This window comes from Anguilla rostrata, chromosome 7 (genome assembly GCF_018555375.3).
Source record: "Anguilla rostrata isolate EN2019 chromosome 7, ASM1855537v3, whole genome shotgun sequence".
In the NCBI taxonomy this organism is placed as follows: Eukaryota; Metazoa; Chordata; class Actinopteri; order Anguilliformes; family Anguillidae; genus Anguilla; species Anguilla rostrata.
The window spans coordinates 48,799,724-48,814,583 of record NC_057939.1 but is presented as its reverse complement, the minus strand read 5'-3'; the positions used below and the strand labels follow the sequence as shown (position 1 = coordinate 48,814,583).

General features: G+C 48.6%; 1 protein-coding gene across 2 annotated transcripts in view; it reads right to left on the bottom strand.

Moving 5' to 3' along the window:
• Positions 1-14,860, bottom strand: part of strip2 (striatin interacting protein 2) — a 34,511-nt gene that overhangs the window by 6,791 nt on the left and 12,860 nt on the right. Inside the window, exons 6-19 of one of the 2 annotated variants that reach the window (XM_064344846.1) lie at positions 12,941-13,009; positions 11,911-12,017; positions 11,465-11,592; positions 10,716-10,904; positions 9,952-10,002; positions 7,684-7,916; positions 5,101-5,166; positions 4,354-4,417; positions 3,680-3,751; positions 3,228-3,302; positions 2,628-2,725; positions 2,047-2,130; positions 1,972-2,014; positions 249-349 (exon numbers count right to left, since the gene is read on the bottom strand). In XM_064344846.1, the coding sequence (XP_064200916.1) occupies positions 249-349; positions 1,972-2,014; positions 2,047-2,130; positions 2,628-2,725; positions 3,228-3,302; positions 3,680-3,751; positions 4,354-4,417; positions 5,101-5,166; positions 7,684-7,916; positions 9,952-10,002; positions 10,716-10,904; positions 11,465-11,592; positions 11,911-12,017; positions 12,941-13,009 (1,380 nt within the window). The remainder of the gene's footprint in view (positions 1-248; positions 350-1,971; positions 2,015-2,046; positions 2,131-2,627; positions 2,726-3,227; positions 3,303-3,679; positions 3,752-4,353; positions 4,418-5,100; positions 5,167-7,683; positions 7,917-9,951; positions 10,003-10,715; positions 10,905-11,464; positions 11,593-11,910; positions 12,018-12,940; positions 13,010-14,860) is intronic. The other variant, XM_064344847.1, reaches the window with a different exon arrangement.

The following is a 14,860-nucleotide window of genomic DNA, read 5'->3' as shown; positions in this document are numbered from 1 at the left end:
CAAGGGAGGCCTGGATATTAATATTAATATTTTTAAAATGAATATATGACCTTCCATACAAGCACTTAAAGAATATATTTTAAGATTCTACAGATAATATAGAACAAAAGGTTAGGATTTTAAAAAAATCAGTGAAGCAGGTGATATGAAAAGACATGAGCATGCTTCATGTCTATCCAGACGTTGTACAGTAGAGTACTTTCTTAATAAGCTCCGCCCCTCAAAATGGAAGCGCCCCTCCCCCCTACCTGTTTTTGGCACTGATGTAGGACATGATATTCTGGTTGAAGAACTTGAGGATGAGCGGTATGCAGTTGGCAAACACCAGATGCTGAGAGACATACTCAAACTGTGGAGAGAAAAGGGGGTGGGGTTACATGCTTGATTACCTAAGAGAAACCTCAGTTCGTTTCTCACTGTGACTAAGAAGCTGTGCCTTTAAAATCTCAAGAGAGACCCTCATCTGATAAGTCTGTGATTTACTCAGCTGTCACAGCCGGTCCATTATTTATAGAATGGCAACAAACAAGAAAAACAAAAGGAAATTGATGCCCCCCCCACCTCACTGCCTCCCCTCCCCCTCACAAACAGCTTCCTTCCTTTGAGATTATTTTATCCTCTGGCCTCGTGTTAAAAATTTAAAGCTGTGATACAGTCGAGAAAGAGCAGATATTAGCCAATTTCATGCGTGACCGTTTTCGGTAAGTCCCGCCCTCATTCTGTCATTCCCTCCCACCTGCTGCTGCCCGGCTGAGTGGGCGGAGCAGAGAGCTGGCGAGAGAGAGAGAGAGAGAGCCACGGCCCGTAACCGGAGGATTTGGCCGATCCGTGGATCCCAGAGGTCTTCCGTGAGGCGTTGCCAGGCAGTTGAACAGGAACGCCAGCGGGTGAACAAGAGGGGAAATGAACCTTTTCAAAGCTCAAGCCTTGAGACAGATTTGGGACTGCTCCCTGAATGTGTTTCATAAATTATTAGTATTTTGTTTTATTTTCAAAAAGCAGTTCCACCTTACATTACTATGACACGAAGGGGGTTGTTTGTTCCCATGTTCCCCAGCAGGTGGAGACATTCTATTGCTAGCATTACGGCTTTAGAAAATGCTGTTTATAATTGAGATTCAGGACCCTCGCCACGAAAGGCAGCAGTGATGCTAAAGTACACCAGCCGACTAAAAGCCACCAGCTATATTTATTTTGCAGAATTTAAGGTAATTTTAGAGGAGGAAATTGGCAGTTGCTATAAATAACCCAATAACAGCACTGCTGTATCAAAACCATCTGCTGAAGGGAGTTACACCGATTCAGACTAGCATCAGCTGGGCGATAACAGGGTGAAATAAGCTCCCGCAGACGCAAACAAAATCCCTGTTTTATTTAGTATATTAAGACCTGGAGCTTTTTGGGAAGAGCTCTGGCCCTTTACGGCTTACATACGGTCCTGCAGATGGTGGCTGTGGGAGAACGGCACACTGAGAACCTGCCTCTCTTTTTCTCTCCACCCCTCGACACCCTCTCTCTCTCTCAATCTACCCTTTCTACCTCTCTATTCGTCTCTCTGCCTCCCCTTCTCTCTTCGACCCTTTCTTTCTCTCACACCCTCTCTTTCTCCCTCCGCCTCATAAACAGCTTGCTCTTTAATACAATGCAAGTGAAAGTCTTTAAAGGACCCCCTCACTACATGAGAGAAGCTCACCTCTGACCGTGTTACCAGCTCTACTGTAATGTGTTGAGTACATGCCAGTCATGGACCTGGTAGATGTGGTTGAGTTTAAAAGACCAGAGTGGGGTCAACCAGCTCACTCTACGGGTTTTTTCGTGACCTGGGTAGATGTGGTTGAGTTTAAAGCAGAGGTGCCAGTTCATGGTCTGACCTGGTAGATGTGGTTGAGTTTAAAGCAGAGGGGCCAGTTTACGGTCTGACCTGGTAGATGTGGTTGAGTTTAAAGCAGAGGTGCCAGTTCATGGTCTGACCTGGTAGATGTGGTTGAGTTTAAAGCAAGGCAGCAGACGTAGTTTAACAGGGCGTAGGGTGACCTGGTAATGTGTAGGACAGCAGACAGATGCTTGACGATGATCTCCTTGTGTCTGTTCACATCGATCCCCAGCTTCATGCTCTGCAGTACCGTGATTCTGCCGTTCAGAGAGACAGAGAGAGAGAGAGAGAGAGAGAGAAGGAGAGGGAGAGAGCGATAGGGAGGGAGAGAGAATGAGTGAGGGATAGCGAATAATACAGGAGTCCATTGGCAGGGCTATATTACCTACACAGATCACCTGATATGGATGTAAATGCCCTCAAATTAAAACTGAGTCTGCACTTTGCAGGAGTCCAGCGACAAAAATGTCCAAAACGACAAAAATGGCATCATTGTCCAAATGCTGACGGACTGCACTGTAGAACCCTATGATGATCTAAGCTGAAAATGTCATTTATTCCCCGGTGAACAGAAGAAAAAATAGCTCCTCGGGTCTGGGTGAATTCAAGTCTCTATTTCTTTGCGAGGTCAAAGCCGTGAAGCTCCAGAGGAGGACGCTGAGGGAAGGACGCTGAGGGAAGGACGGCGGGATCCCGCCCGGTTTCCTCCTGGGAGTAGGCCCCCTATAACCCTGCGGGCGGCCGGCTCACTTACGGCATCTCCTCCGGCAGCACGTCCGCCAGGATGTTAATGGAGTCAGTCTTGGCTTTGGAGGTAGGAGCAGCAGCCAACAGAAGCTTCAGCAGAGCTATCTGCAAAAAAAAAAAACCCATAAAAAAGTATGTTAATGCTTCTGGCAGTAATTTCGGGATTACCTCAATTGGCTCATTAGCTTTAGGCAAAGATAATGAAAGAGATTAATAGGAAAATAAGACATCTTCCCACAGTTTGTTTATTTTAGTCAAGATCTGGTCCTCTCCCTCTCTCTATCCCCCTCTCTCTATCTATCTCTCTCTCTATCCCCCTCTCTCTATCCCTCTTTCTATCTGTCTCCATCTCTCTATCTCTCTCTCTGTCTTTCTATCCCCCCTCTCTCTATCCCTCTCTCTCTCTGTCATTCACTCTCTCTTATCAGTCTTCTCCACAGCAGGTGCTCTTCTCCCCGGAATCTGGCAGAACATTCCGTGCGTTCCGTACGAACGCGGTCATACAGCACAAGTGAAATACGGGAGCGTCGCCATGGCGCAGGAGCAGCAGTGGAGCCAGTAACCGTGCCATGATGTGAGTGGGATTCAGGGTGGGGGGGTCACTCACCACATACTGGGACAGGTTGGGCAGCATCCCCACGTACAGAGTCTCAGTGGGCGTCTCCTCCACGTCCTCTTCCCCCTGACCAATCGGCACCAAGCAGAAGCTCAGACAGAAGGCAACACACCGGTAGAATAAAAACAAAACGTGTCCTCTCGTGCTAACGGTGAAGACACTCCATTGTCCAAGAGGGTTTACAGGAGGTTCACACTCGAAGAGAAATAACTTCACACTTCACAGTTCTAGAGACATGACCTCACTAGAGAGTTTACCTAAGAGAAGGTTCTTCACTAGAGTGTCCATCTAAGAGACAGGGCTATGCTGGAGTCTCTTTCCGAAGGTAAGATACTCTGAAGTCTCTCTAAGAGAAAAATACCTTCAGTATATCCGAGAGGTAGAGATTCACTGGAGGCTGACAGACAGATCTTCACTGGAAGAATTAAAACGCAGCAACTTACCATGGTCATGGGGCACTGCTGCAATGTTTCCTCTCTCTTGATCTGCACCTCTGCCAAGGAGATGTACTTGTGCTGGGAAAGGGCATACAACCAACAAAATTTAATATGACCGTGAGGGAAAACTGCAGGAAACCCAGTGGGTCACCTGACACAAGGATGCCAACAGACATTAATTAAAGCCAACAGACGGATGAAAATCGTCAGGGTGACCGTGCGCCTGTCGCCATTTTGCAGTGTAACGGATTCCCAGTGCGCCGATATAGAGGCAAATTGATCTGTTGTCAAATGGAGTTTGGATTGACTGGCTCTAGTGTTCCACAGGTTCAGTCTTACAATAGTAAGGGGCGGAGCTTCACTGACAGGGTCTCTCCCCGAGGGAACACAACTCACTGGACAGTTTCTCTTGAGCATCACCAGAGAGTCTCTCGCTTAGAAAGAGCTTTACTGGAGAGTCTCACTCAAATAGAAGGAGATTCACAGGATGGTTTCTCTCTAAGAGAAGGATCACCACCAGAGACTCAGTGCGAGAGAATGAAATTCAGTGGACGGTTCCTCTCTGAGGGAAGGAGTTTTACTGGGTGGTTTTATTTTCCCAATAGAAGGAAATTCCATGGATGCTTTCTCTCCAAGTTAAGCCGAAGTACCTCTCCATGAATCAGGGCTCCTGGTCTCACCTGTTTAAGGGTCTTCACACTTTCATGGATAGGCCTTGGAAGACCAACCAAGGTTTCTGTGTCACTGCAAAAAAAAAAAAAAAAAAAAGAACAACAGGAAATCAAATAAGACCAACCCAGAAAGACACAAGGCGGCCATTTTGGAAGCACAAATTTGGCTACTCTTTGGCCATCTTGTGGCAATGTGGTTTTATGCATCCTTTCATGAAATTACAGAACAATTTAGCTGTCAGATTCTTGAGGCTAATGACATGGCTTCTTGCTGGCTTTTAATCAAGCGCCCCAAAACTCTTAATCTTTCTCAAGAGAAACCCCCCTTCAAAAAAAGACTTCCCACCACTGAAAGAAAATGACATCAAGTTATTTTAGGGATTAATAAGACCCTTAAGGATGCGATATTTAAAGAGTAGCAGCTGCTACAGTTAGCCACACTACAAGCTATAACACAGATCATTTTATCAGTCTACGAGCATCCCCACTCCGTGTAACTGACTCTTTATTCCTGACAGGAAGATACCCCCTGATCCCACAGTCCTGAACTTCTGCTGCCTCTGTCAGTGAGGTATATGAAAAGGCACATGCCACAAAGTAGCCGAATAAATCAATCAATCAAGTAATCAAGTCATATTTTATATTACGCTCTTCATGCTAAAGACTGACATGGCACGGATCCATTGAAAACAATGTGCAAGAACAACAAGCGAGGTGCGTTTAAGACTCCCTGGATTGTGTCAAAGTGATGCTCACTTTCCCAGGGTGAATCCGATGAACTTGTTCCTGCTGGTCTCCAGAAAGTGCTCGATGTCTTTCTCTCTGTGAGAAAACAAAGCCTGTTAGAGCCCATGGTTTGGGGGGGGGGGGTGTTTGTTCACAGTGCAGTGGGGCTGTGAGCCTGTGGATAAAGATCTCGCATCATTAATGTATCTGCTGCTGGCTGATAACTCTGTTTTCCAAAAAGCTTTGTGGAAAATTCACCCGGCAACAAAAACAGATAAACAAAATTCAGGCGCCGCTGCAAGAGCTTAGAGGCTCATCGGACACGCTTGGGAATTCCGCATTCCAGGGATTTAAACTTCACTCACACACACGCACGCACTATGAAACACACTCGGTCTCACTCACACTCGCACATTAACACACTCACCGGCACATTCACATTCTTTCTCTCACACACACACACGCACACGCTGACACGCTCCGTGAACTCAACTCCAGTTCAAGGATAAAATGACTGGCTGGTGTCTGCCTGGTAAATAATGCATATGTCTAAAGATTACAGGAGCGAGAGATAGAGCAGAGAGAGAGCGAGAGAGAGAAGGGGTGGGTAAGTGAGAGTGAGACAGAGAGAGAGAGAGAATGAGAGAGAGAGAGAGAGAAGGGGTGGGTAAGTGAGAGTGAGACAGAGAGAGAGCAGGGCAGGGCGATGCATTACTCATCCAGCAGGTGCCGCTAACATAGGATTAATACAGCACTTCCACCCTGATGGGCACGGCGGACATGTTGCGAAGGGGGCAGGGGGAACCATGTCCAGGATAGCAATATTTTCAGGGCAAATCATGACACAAGAGAAGCAGGGGGTGAGACTAAGACTGGCCACACCTCCTGGGAGGGGCTGGGGCGGGGCACGCAACACTGCAAAAGCCTTTCTAGCGTGCCAGTGCCTAACGACAATCGATCTGTTGTCAAATGGAAAGCGAATCAATCCTCATAGCCCTCTGACAGTACGAGGCCGATCTCTCGTTGAGAAGCAGCCGGCGTGTTGCCCTGCATCTCCTCTGTCATCATTAGTCCCTGGAGTTTTTTTTTTTTTGTTTGTTTGTTTTTGTTGTTGCTGCTGCTACTGAGACTGGTCTCTGGAAAGCGAGACGGACACGCTCGCGATTAGACAGAGACCGCGGAAGCATCCACGTGGCTGCACCACCGCGTACGTCTTAATTTAGATCAGATGCGCAGCGAATCCTCCAGCATGCGCAAAAATAGAACAGGGATGTGCATTTCACCAGTGGAGAGGTAGCAGATATATGTGGGAGAGAAAATGGAGAAGGTAAACTGAGAACGATAGAGCATTTATTTATCCTTTTTTTTTTTTATAAACCCAACCACAACTGCCAGCTTTGGGGGAACAGTTTGTCCATCTTTTCATCAAGAGTATTAACACTCAAACATAAATACACTCAACATTTACTAGAGCATTTGAGGGAAAACATGTTGCAGCCGTAGTGACCCTCAGTGACCACTAGGTGGGAGGGAGGAGCACTATCCATGACTCCATTCTTCCAGCCTGCTCACCCACACAGCTGAATATAACAGACACAACACTATAAGACCTAAAAGTTCAGTTCACTCACAGTTTGAGGAAACCAACTGCCTTGAACCATTTGGGAAGGGTTTAAACTTAATCTTTTCAAGGATTCTCTGGTCTCGTTAAGCTTTTTATAAATTGAGTTATAACAACAAATTCCTTTAAAAACAAAAAAAAACAAAAAAACTTAAGACTGCTCAATTCAAGTACTAAAACTGCTGTTAGGTCCTACACTGAAGAGCCTGTCCAGCATGGGTAAGAATGAGACAGCCATCCCCAGAATGGTTTTAGTTAATGTTATTTTGGCAGGGGTCGACTAGGAACATCCAACCCCCCGTTCCTCCTTATGGCTCAGAGATGAAGGGTAAATCTGACACAGCAGTTGGCACCATCGCTGTCTCACCCAGTGCTGATTTTGGCAGCTTATACAATGTTTTATTCAGTTTTATAACACATCTGAGCTCCTGGCACCTCCACCGAGATCCTCCCCGTGACTCCAACGAGCAGGAGGTTAATCCCGTCACTTCCCAAATCCGTACCCTTTTTAACCCTTTCACCTCATCCTGTTAGAGATCCAGATCTACGCCCATGCATATTTTATTTGATGTACACGATTGACCCTTTGACTGGCAGTTCAACTGAGTGACTGAGCTCATTTTCACATTCAAATTTAGTTAATTTGGTTGCGCAACATTTATATTCACAAATGAATAAATAAAGATGCTGAATGCTGAAGAGAAAGAAAGTTCACTTGGTTGAGCCGCTAGTTAAAAGGCTTAATGCTTAACCCTGTCATAAAACATCTTGCTTTCTGAAATGCAATCCCCTAAGGTCTATCCTGTGAATTAACAGCCAGTGTGTCCTGGACTGTCTATGTGTTTAAAATGCTAAGTGTTATGCTATGCTTTGCTATGGCTAACCCTGCACACTATGATCACTCTAAACAGATTCCAATGGTTTGCGGTTATCGGTCACTATGGGGATACTGTGTTCCCTGCTTCACTCAGGGGGCCCCATGGAAGCCTTACCTGACTTTGGGGGCCCAGGGCAGGCCCTTGGGGAAGGACAGCCTCTCGGTCGGGGGCCGCAGGGGGGGCAGAGGGGGCGGGGGCTGGATTATCACGTCCCGGTCCAGGGGGTCCACCTCGCCCTCGATCCCGCTGTCCACGTCGTCGGCGTCCTCCTCCTCGTCCCGCGCGTCGTCGTTCTTGAACGGGTCGCGCTCGTTGTAGGTGTCCAGGCTGTCCTGCTTCACCAGCGGCTGGAAGACAGGAAGCGGCGGCGAAAGGCAAGCGTCAGACGCCGGGACGCCGCGCTCCTCTCGCCGACGGCAAGGGGCCTCCGTCTCCCCGGTAACTGAGACTTGCAGGGCGGTTGTGGGCGGGGCATGAAGGAAGGTCTCAATTCTGATTGGATTTAATTTATTCATCATTTTTTTCATGTGGCTTCCTTCAACAATTAATGGCTTTTTGCACACAGATGCTTGATAAATGTTCCTAACTTGAAGCCTGAAAAGCCATCCATAGTGTTTTTAGTACTTTCCCCCCAAATAATAATAATAATAAATTATAAGGCCGTCGCATTGATGCGAAACATAATGCCTTCAGTGAATTGTGCAGACAGCTGTTGCCTATCTGCCAGCTGAGCCGCGCAGCTGTTGCATTGTAGGCTGCTCTCGCGCAGATTGCTCAGGCAGAACTTAGCGGTAAAGCCCGCCGGAGGAGTCACCGCCGCCTCGCTGCGCACGGCGCTCTCTCCCTGCCCCAAAATTACCGCCAACTGTGCGCCGCTCCATGGGACTGGAACTGTCAGGATTAGATACCTGCATGTGGGGGCCATTACTACACCTGGGGCTAGGGTTAAGGCTGGTCATGCTACTGAGGAGGCACACAACATTATAACTCATTAAGCATATTCTGCAGGTTCGGTTAGCCATGCTAGCACAAATTTTGGTGTTCAGTCTGTCGTCTTGAGCTCGTTTTTAGAGTAACAATTGTGTTCTCCCAAACGCAAGCCCCTTATCACACGAACGATGACAAACAGGGAAAAGCCCAATAAAGAGTAAATAATCAATAAATGACATAACAGGCAGTCAAGGTGCATAAACACACAAGCTAACTAAAACCAGGCAGCACAAAGCACCAGATCAACCTCAGAAGCAGCATAGGCATTTCTGGAAGGGTCTGGAAGGTCATACAGCTAAAAAAAAAATTTGAAATTCCACCATTGTGCAGTTTCAGTGCTAAGAGCCTGTTTTCCCCATGAGCTGATTGCTTATGGGAAGTTATGAAAAACAAGGTGATTCCCATTTATTTAACGGCTGCAGAGACTTGTGCAAAATTCTGTAGAAACGATGAGCAATAACACTTTTGTTGTGGGGAAAAAAACCCTCCCTTGCTCCTGTCCTCTAACCCCATTCGCTTTCAGCCCCAATCACTGACCAATCAGCATTCAAGAACCATAAACGCTAGATATAGCCAGCTGCTGTCACAACACCTATTTTAAAGAGCTTTTAGTCATACTTACAGTACCAGCAATTCTCTTTTATGGGAAGAATAGCAAATAGCAAATAAAATAAAATAAAATTATCAATCTGACTTACCATGAGATTTGAGACTCCGAGATACATGGAACCAGAGAAAAAACCTTCAAAATCTTCAAGGCAATTTGGGCCAATTTAAAAACCGAACTCACAGGCACCAGCCACACTCCATAAAGGTGTTATGCATTCCAGTCAACCAATCAAACCAATACTTGGGATTCCAGTCAAAATCATCGGCAGGAAGACAATGAGAGAAGAACAAGATCACGGGGTGACTCAAACAGTAATGCAGGCATCAGGCATGGGGGGGGCAGGGGGGGGTTGCGTTAATTCAGCGTTATAAAACATGGTGTGGTGTTTTTGAAGACTGGGGAAAGAAAAATCAAAAACAATAAAAGAGAGAGCAGTGGTGACACATGGCTCTGCGTGTCGAATGGAGCAGTCATTCCGCGGTGGAAGCAGGTGGCTAGTGCGCTCTTTTTTTTTTTTTTTTTGCCAAACCTGAAGGACATGGAGGAAAAAGCTACGGTGGCGGCTAGCTGTGCCGGATTCAGCACCGCGGGGGAGAAGCAGCCTACATGACACAATCATCAGCCAACCCTGTCTCGGCCCGTCCCCCCCCTCCTCTCCGGACGGGACAAACCGGCATGGGGGCATGGTGGCGTTCGGGGGCGCAAGACCAGCTCAAGACAAAGGAAAATAAAAAAATAAAAAATAAAAATAGAGGGTGTGGGGGATTGTGGGTAATAATGACCTGCTTCCTGGGAAAGGGGCTGTCTCCTTCCAAGCTATCAACATAGGCCGTCTGTAGGGATACAAGGGAGAGGGAGGGGGCATGAACACCATAGAAGAAGAACCACGTGTAAGGCAAAGCCCTAGACTGCAGGGTGGTGAGTGGAGGACTGGCTGGGAGGTGGGACCTACTGTAGAAACTGGCCCTGAGTCACTCTCTCATAGGCTGCCCCACAGGGGGCGTGGCCTAGTGAGTGCATGTGTGTGTGTGTGTGTGTGTGTTTGTGTTTGAGTTAATGGGTCTAGAATGTCTCTCAAAATTGGGATCTTAAACTCCAGTCCTGTAGGGCTACAGCGTCTTTTGTTTAGCTTGATTGAACTGAACTGTTCATACACCTTGTTTCTATTGGCTTTCGTGTGCTGCAGATTGAAAGGAAAACTCAGAAAACCTGGAGAGTGTGTATATCTGTGACCCTGCAGGACTGGCGTTTAAGGTCACCACTCCAAACGAGGAGCATGTGCAGTAAGATGTGAAAATCCGGTGGGTTCTGTGGCAGCAAAATCAGCAGAGCAAACCTGATGAGTACAACAAATCCCACCGGGTTGCCAGAAAACAGGAGAATCCCTCCTGGATAGGGGAGCGTGCGCATTGCGATCGCTCACGTGATCAGAAACCCCCAGAAACGGAAGTCCCAGCCCGCTGCTGTGAGGGGTGCGAGGAGGGCAGCGTGTGAGGGGAGTGTGAGATTTGGGGGGGGGGGGGCAGGAGGGGTGGGGGGCTGTTACCCTGCGACTCCGGCGGCCCCTCTTCTGCTGCTGCTGCTGCTCAATGAGCTCCATGGCCGAGGCGGGGGGGGAGGCGGCCCTCATGCTGCGCACCACCTTAATGCTGTCCTCCGGCAGGGGGGGCAGGCTCAGGCGCTCCCGCCCCCGAACCTTCATCTCCTGCAGGTCCTCAAAGCCCCCCAGGGTGAACTGGGGAACACACACAGATAGCGACACACACACACACACACACACACACACACGAGACCAAGCAGGCATACACACGCGCGCACACGTACACAGAGATGTACGCACACACAGATACACACATACACACTGGTGAGAACCAAATTCAAACTGTCCTGAGAAAAAAAAACTAGATAGATCAGAAACACTGCAGCAGTCCGCTCATACAAACTGGCACAAATCTTTTCCCAACACTCCTCTCTTTCTCATATCCAGTAACTTTTAATTCCCTGCTAGTGAGCACCACTCTCAGACATGTCAGGACAGCAGACTGGGCATGGGGGAACAGGCTGGCAGGGGGAACAAGCTGGCAGAGGGAACAAGCTGGTGGAAGGAACAGGCTGGCAGTGGGATCAGACTGGCAGAGGAACAGGCTGGCAGTGGGATCAGGCTGGCAGAGGAACAGGCTGGCAGTGGGATCAGGCTGGCAGTGGGATCAGACTGGCAGAGGAACAGGCTGGCAGTGGGATCAGCCTGGCAGAGGAACGGGCTGGCAGTGGGATCAGGCTGGCAGTGGGACGCACCAGGATGGTTTTCCAGAGAAGCAGAAGCACTTTTTTCATGGGGAAGTGCGGCGCATTCATGCTGCAGAACTTGTTCACCATGGTGAAGAGCATCAGGGCGAAGGGCTCTCCGTTGTACAGCGGTGAGCCTGGAGGAGAACAGGAGAGCAACAGCCTTTATATCCACCACCTGCAGGACGCCTGAATAATAATGCAGTATAAATATAACACATTTTAAACTTCAGCAGCAAAAAATCTGAATTAATGGTAACTAATGGTCTGCCACTCTTATCTCATTTTTATATGAAATATTGAATCCAATTTTCTAAATTTACCAATCTTGACAATGTCACATCCACTGGGGATGGAAAGGATTTTTAGGGGGCAAACTGGGCTCTTTTAGAGCAGCACATCCCTCTGCGCTCTGATACCGCTCCCCCTCCTGCAGCCCTCTCCGCCCCCCTCACCCAGATCAGTCTTGAAAGTCTCCCTGGCTGTCCTCCATTCTGACCGGTCGTCCTCCGTCTCCACCCGGATCATCTCCACCATCAGGTACATGATGCTGAGCAGGACCCTGGAGAAGCACGTCGCAAAGCGCACGCATGTAGACTGGAGCCTGACTGCCTCGTACACTCCCCAATGTCCCATAAGAAACTGTATGCTGAAGACGAACTGCTCTACAGGCCCAAGATGTCCGTATAACAGACTGTAGGCTATAGCCTGACTCTACAGGCCCCTGATGTCCGTATAACTGTAGACTGAAGCCTGACCGCCCCATATGCCCCTTAAGGTGATGTCTGTCAGTCTGTCTGTCAGGGACCCCATGACCCGAATGACTCAGGCCAAATCGTACAGGCCTGGCAATCGTTCATCAGTAATTAGCGAAAACAACTGACAACAGCCTGCATTGGTGGCTTAATTCAACTACAGGCTCTGTTTGCGCTTGGAAATGAAAGGGAGGTTTAGGTTTTTTTACAGGTAGCCCACTGTTTAGCTTCATGGAAGCCTACTGTGTGGGCAGATCAAATAAATTCAGAATTATTTCAGGTAATTATCTCCTGACCTGTGCCAGGGGGGAATCACTCCCTAACTGCTCAGAATCCCCCCCTCACCCCACTCCCCCCACCCCCCGCCGTCCCAAGCACTCAGGTGTCAGAGGTGTGTGAAATGCATGCTGGGAGTTTGCAACAGATCTGAGAGAGCTGCTTGGTCTACCCCACAGGGATAGCTGAGTTTGCCATTAGGATTCCATCCTATCACCATGTAATTCCAACATACTGCTACAGCACTTGTGGAAAGAACTAGGTGTGAAAAACGTGTTTTATTTTCACATCTGTTGACACCTAAACCTTTTACACCTTAAAAATAAAGCAGGGGATTGCGCTTTTTCCTCGGATACGTGACAACAGCTCCCAATGTTGCAAATTCAGAGCTCAGAATGGTGTCCCCCCCCCCCCCCCCCCCCGAGCCGGTTTAAGAGTTTCGGTATGTTCTTACCTGAGCTCAGTGCTGTCGGCTAGAGAGATGGCGGGTTTCCTTACTGCACTGCTGCAGGCCTGGTTATTACTGCAAGGACAGCACACACACACACGTATGCACACACACACAGAAAAAAAAAAAAAAAAACTTTAATTAACCTAAAGAGTACCTTAATCTGGCTCCCTGTCCCCTGGAGGACAGAGGCAGCCATGTTTAATGTAACTCCCCTTGAGTGAAGAGAGGTGGCCAGGTGGAACAGACAGCATGAAAAGACAGCATAAGCCGTGAAATCAATGGGGTGGGGACAGGGGGACGCAGGCCCGCGTTTGAGCCGTAATGGAGGAATCGACCCGGACAGCGCAGTGCTGCTTCCCAAGCACAGGTGGTAGGGAGCACCAGGCTGTGTTCTGCGCCTCCCTAGCACCTCCCACCCCCCACATGCCTCCGAAATCCGCATGGGCAGTGGTGCTTCACGGGCGTATCCCGGGGGAAGGGAGCAGGGGTGGAGGGGGTGGGGGGGGTGCTGAGGGGGCATGAAGTGCCACACTTGAAATTTCAGGGCTCTGAACATCACATCTGGTGGGGTAACTACAACGCCTGGCCCCCTTTGAATGGAGTGCTCAAATTTCCCCCCCGCCCCCAAGAAAATGTCAGAGCAGAAGGGTTCCCCTCTGGCTAGTGCTGAAATTATCACCCAGCGACACCCCCCCCCCCCCCATTAAACATGAGTGGGGGAGGGCGAGCTGTCTCCAGAACATTCCAAAACTCCTTCAACCAGAAGCCTGAAGGAGAGCCTTGGAAAGAAATAACATTCATATTTATAGGGTCGGTGTCCTCGCCTAAAAAAAGCCTGAAAAATTTATGCCGCTTCATTAATTTTTATCAACAAAGAGAGCGTCAGTGTCCCAAGTGTATTTAGGCATTATGTCTCTCTCCAGAGGGTGTGTGTGCGCATGTGGAGGCATGTGTGTGTATACGTGTTCATCTGAGTGAGTGTGCACACGAGTGCATGTGGGAGTGTTTGCATGTGTGCACGCGCGTGTATGTGTATCTGTGCATTTTCATTTGTATGTGTGTGCCCATGCGTGCGTGCCTGTGTGTGTGTCTGTGTGTCTGCATGCGCCCATGCGTGCATGTGCATGTGTGTGTGTGTGTGTGTGTGTGCGCGCGCGAGTGGGCAGCAGTATTTATATTTAGCACTTTGGCCTCACGGAGTGAGAGTTCCTCTCCAAGGGTGAAAAGGTGTCCAGCGTTCACACACAGCTGTTCCTGTTCCCAGCAGTGTCAGTCTGAGAGGGAGGGTACAGGGTTTGGGGGGGGGGTGGGGGGGCACTGGGGAACGAAGCGGCGTCTCCTCAGCATGGGGGTAGGGGGTAAGTAAGGGGTGAATTAATGAGCCTTCAGGTCCGCGGCACGGACGCCGGACTTGCCGCCGAGAGGAAGCGAGCTTCACGCAGAGAGATGACGGGTGGTCCCACGAGCAACAGACACAAATTATTTATCTGTTTTTTTTTATTGCTGAATTAGCTTGTTTTCCGGTTTCCCTCACGGAGGTTGAGAAATACGCCAGTTAAGTCTCTGCTGTGTGTGCTTTCCGGAGCTTCCCGGCCCTAGTCACCTCAGACAGCGTACAGACACCTATACGCAAAGCGCACCAGAGCAGGTCAGACTGCAACGTTACCCAGCAGATATTTATAACAAAGTTGTTCAGAGGAGCACTACATGCGCACATGTAATCAGATATGAAGAGCATGAACAACAGACAGAGGCCCCTTTGCACTAATCAATAACAACACAGGGATCAATAAAACTCTGGGAGCTTAAACAAGACCGATAATGACACAAAGAATAAACTACTGCAAGAGCTACGGCTGTAATCCTGAAATCTTAGGATGCTATGACTATGGGACGGGGTTTGCCTTTAACAATCTGCTCTGG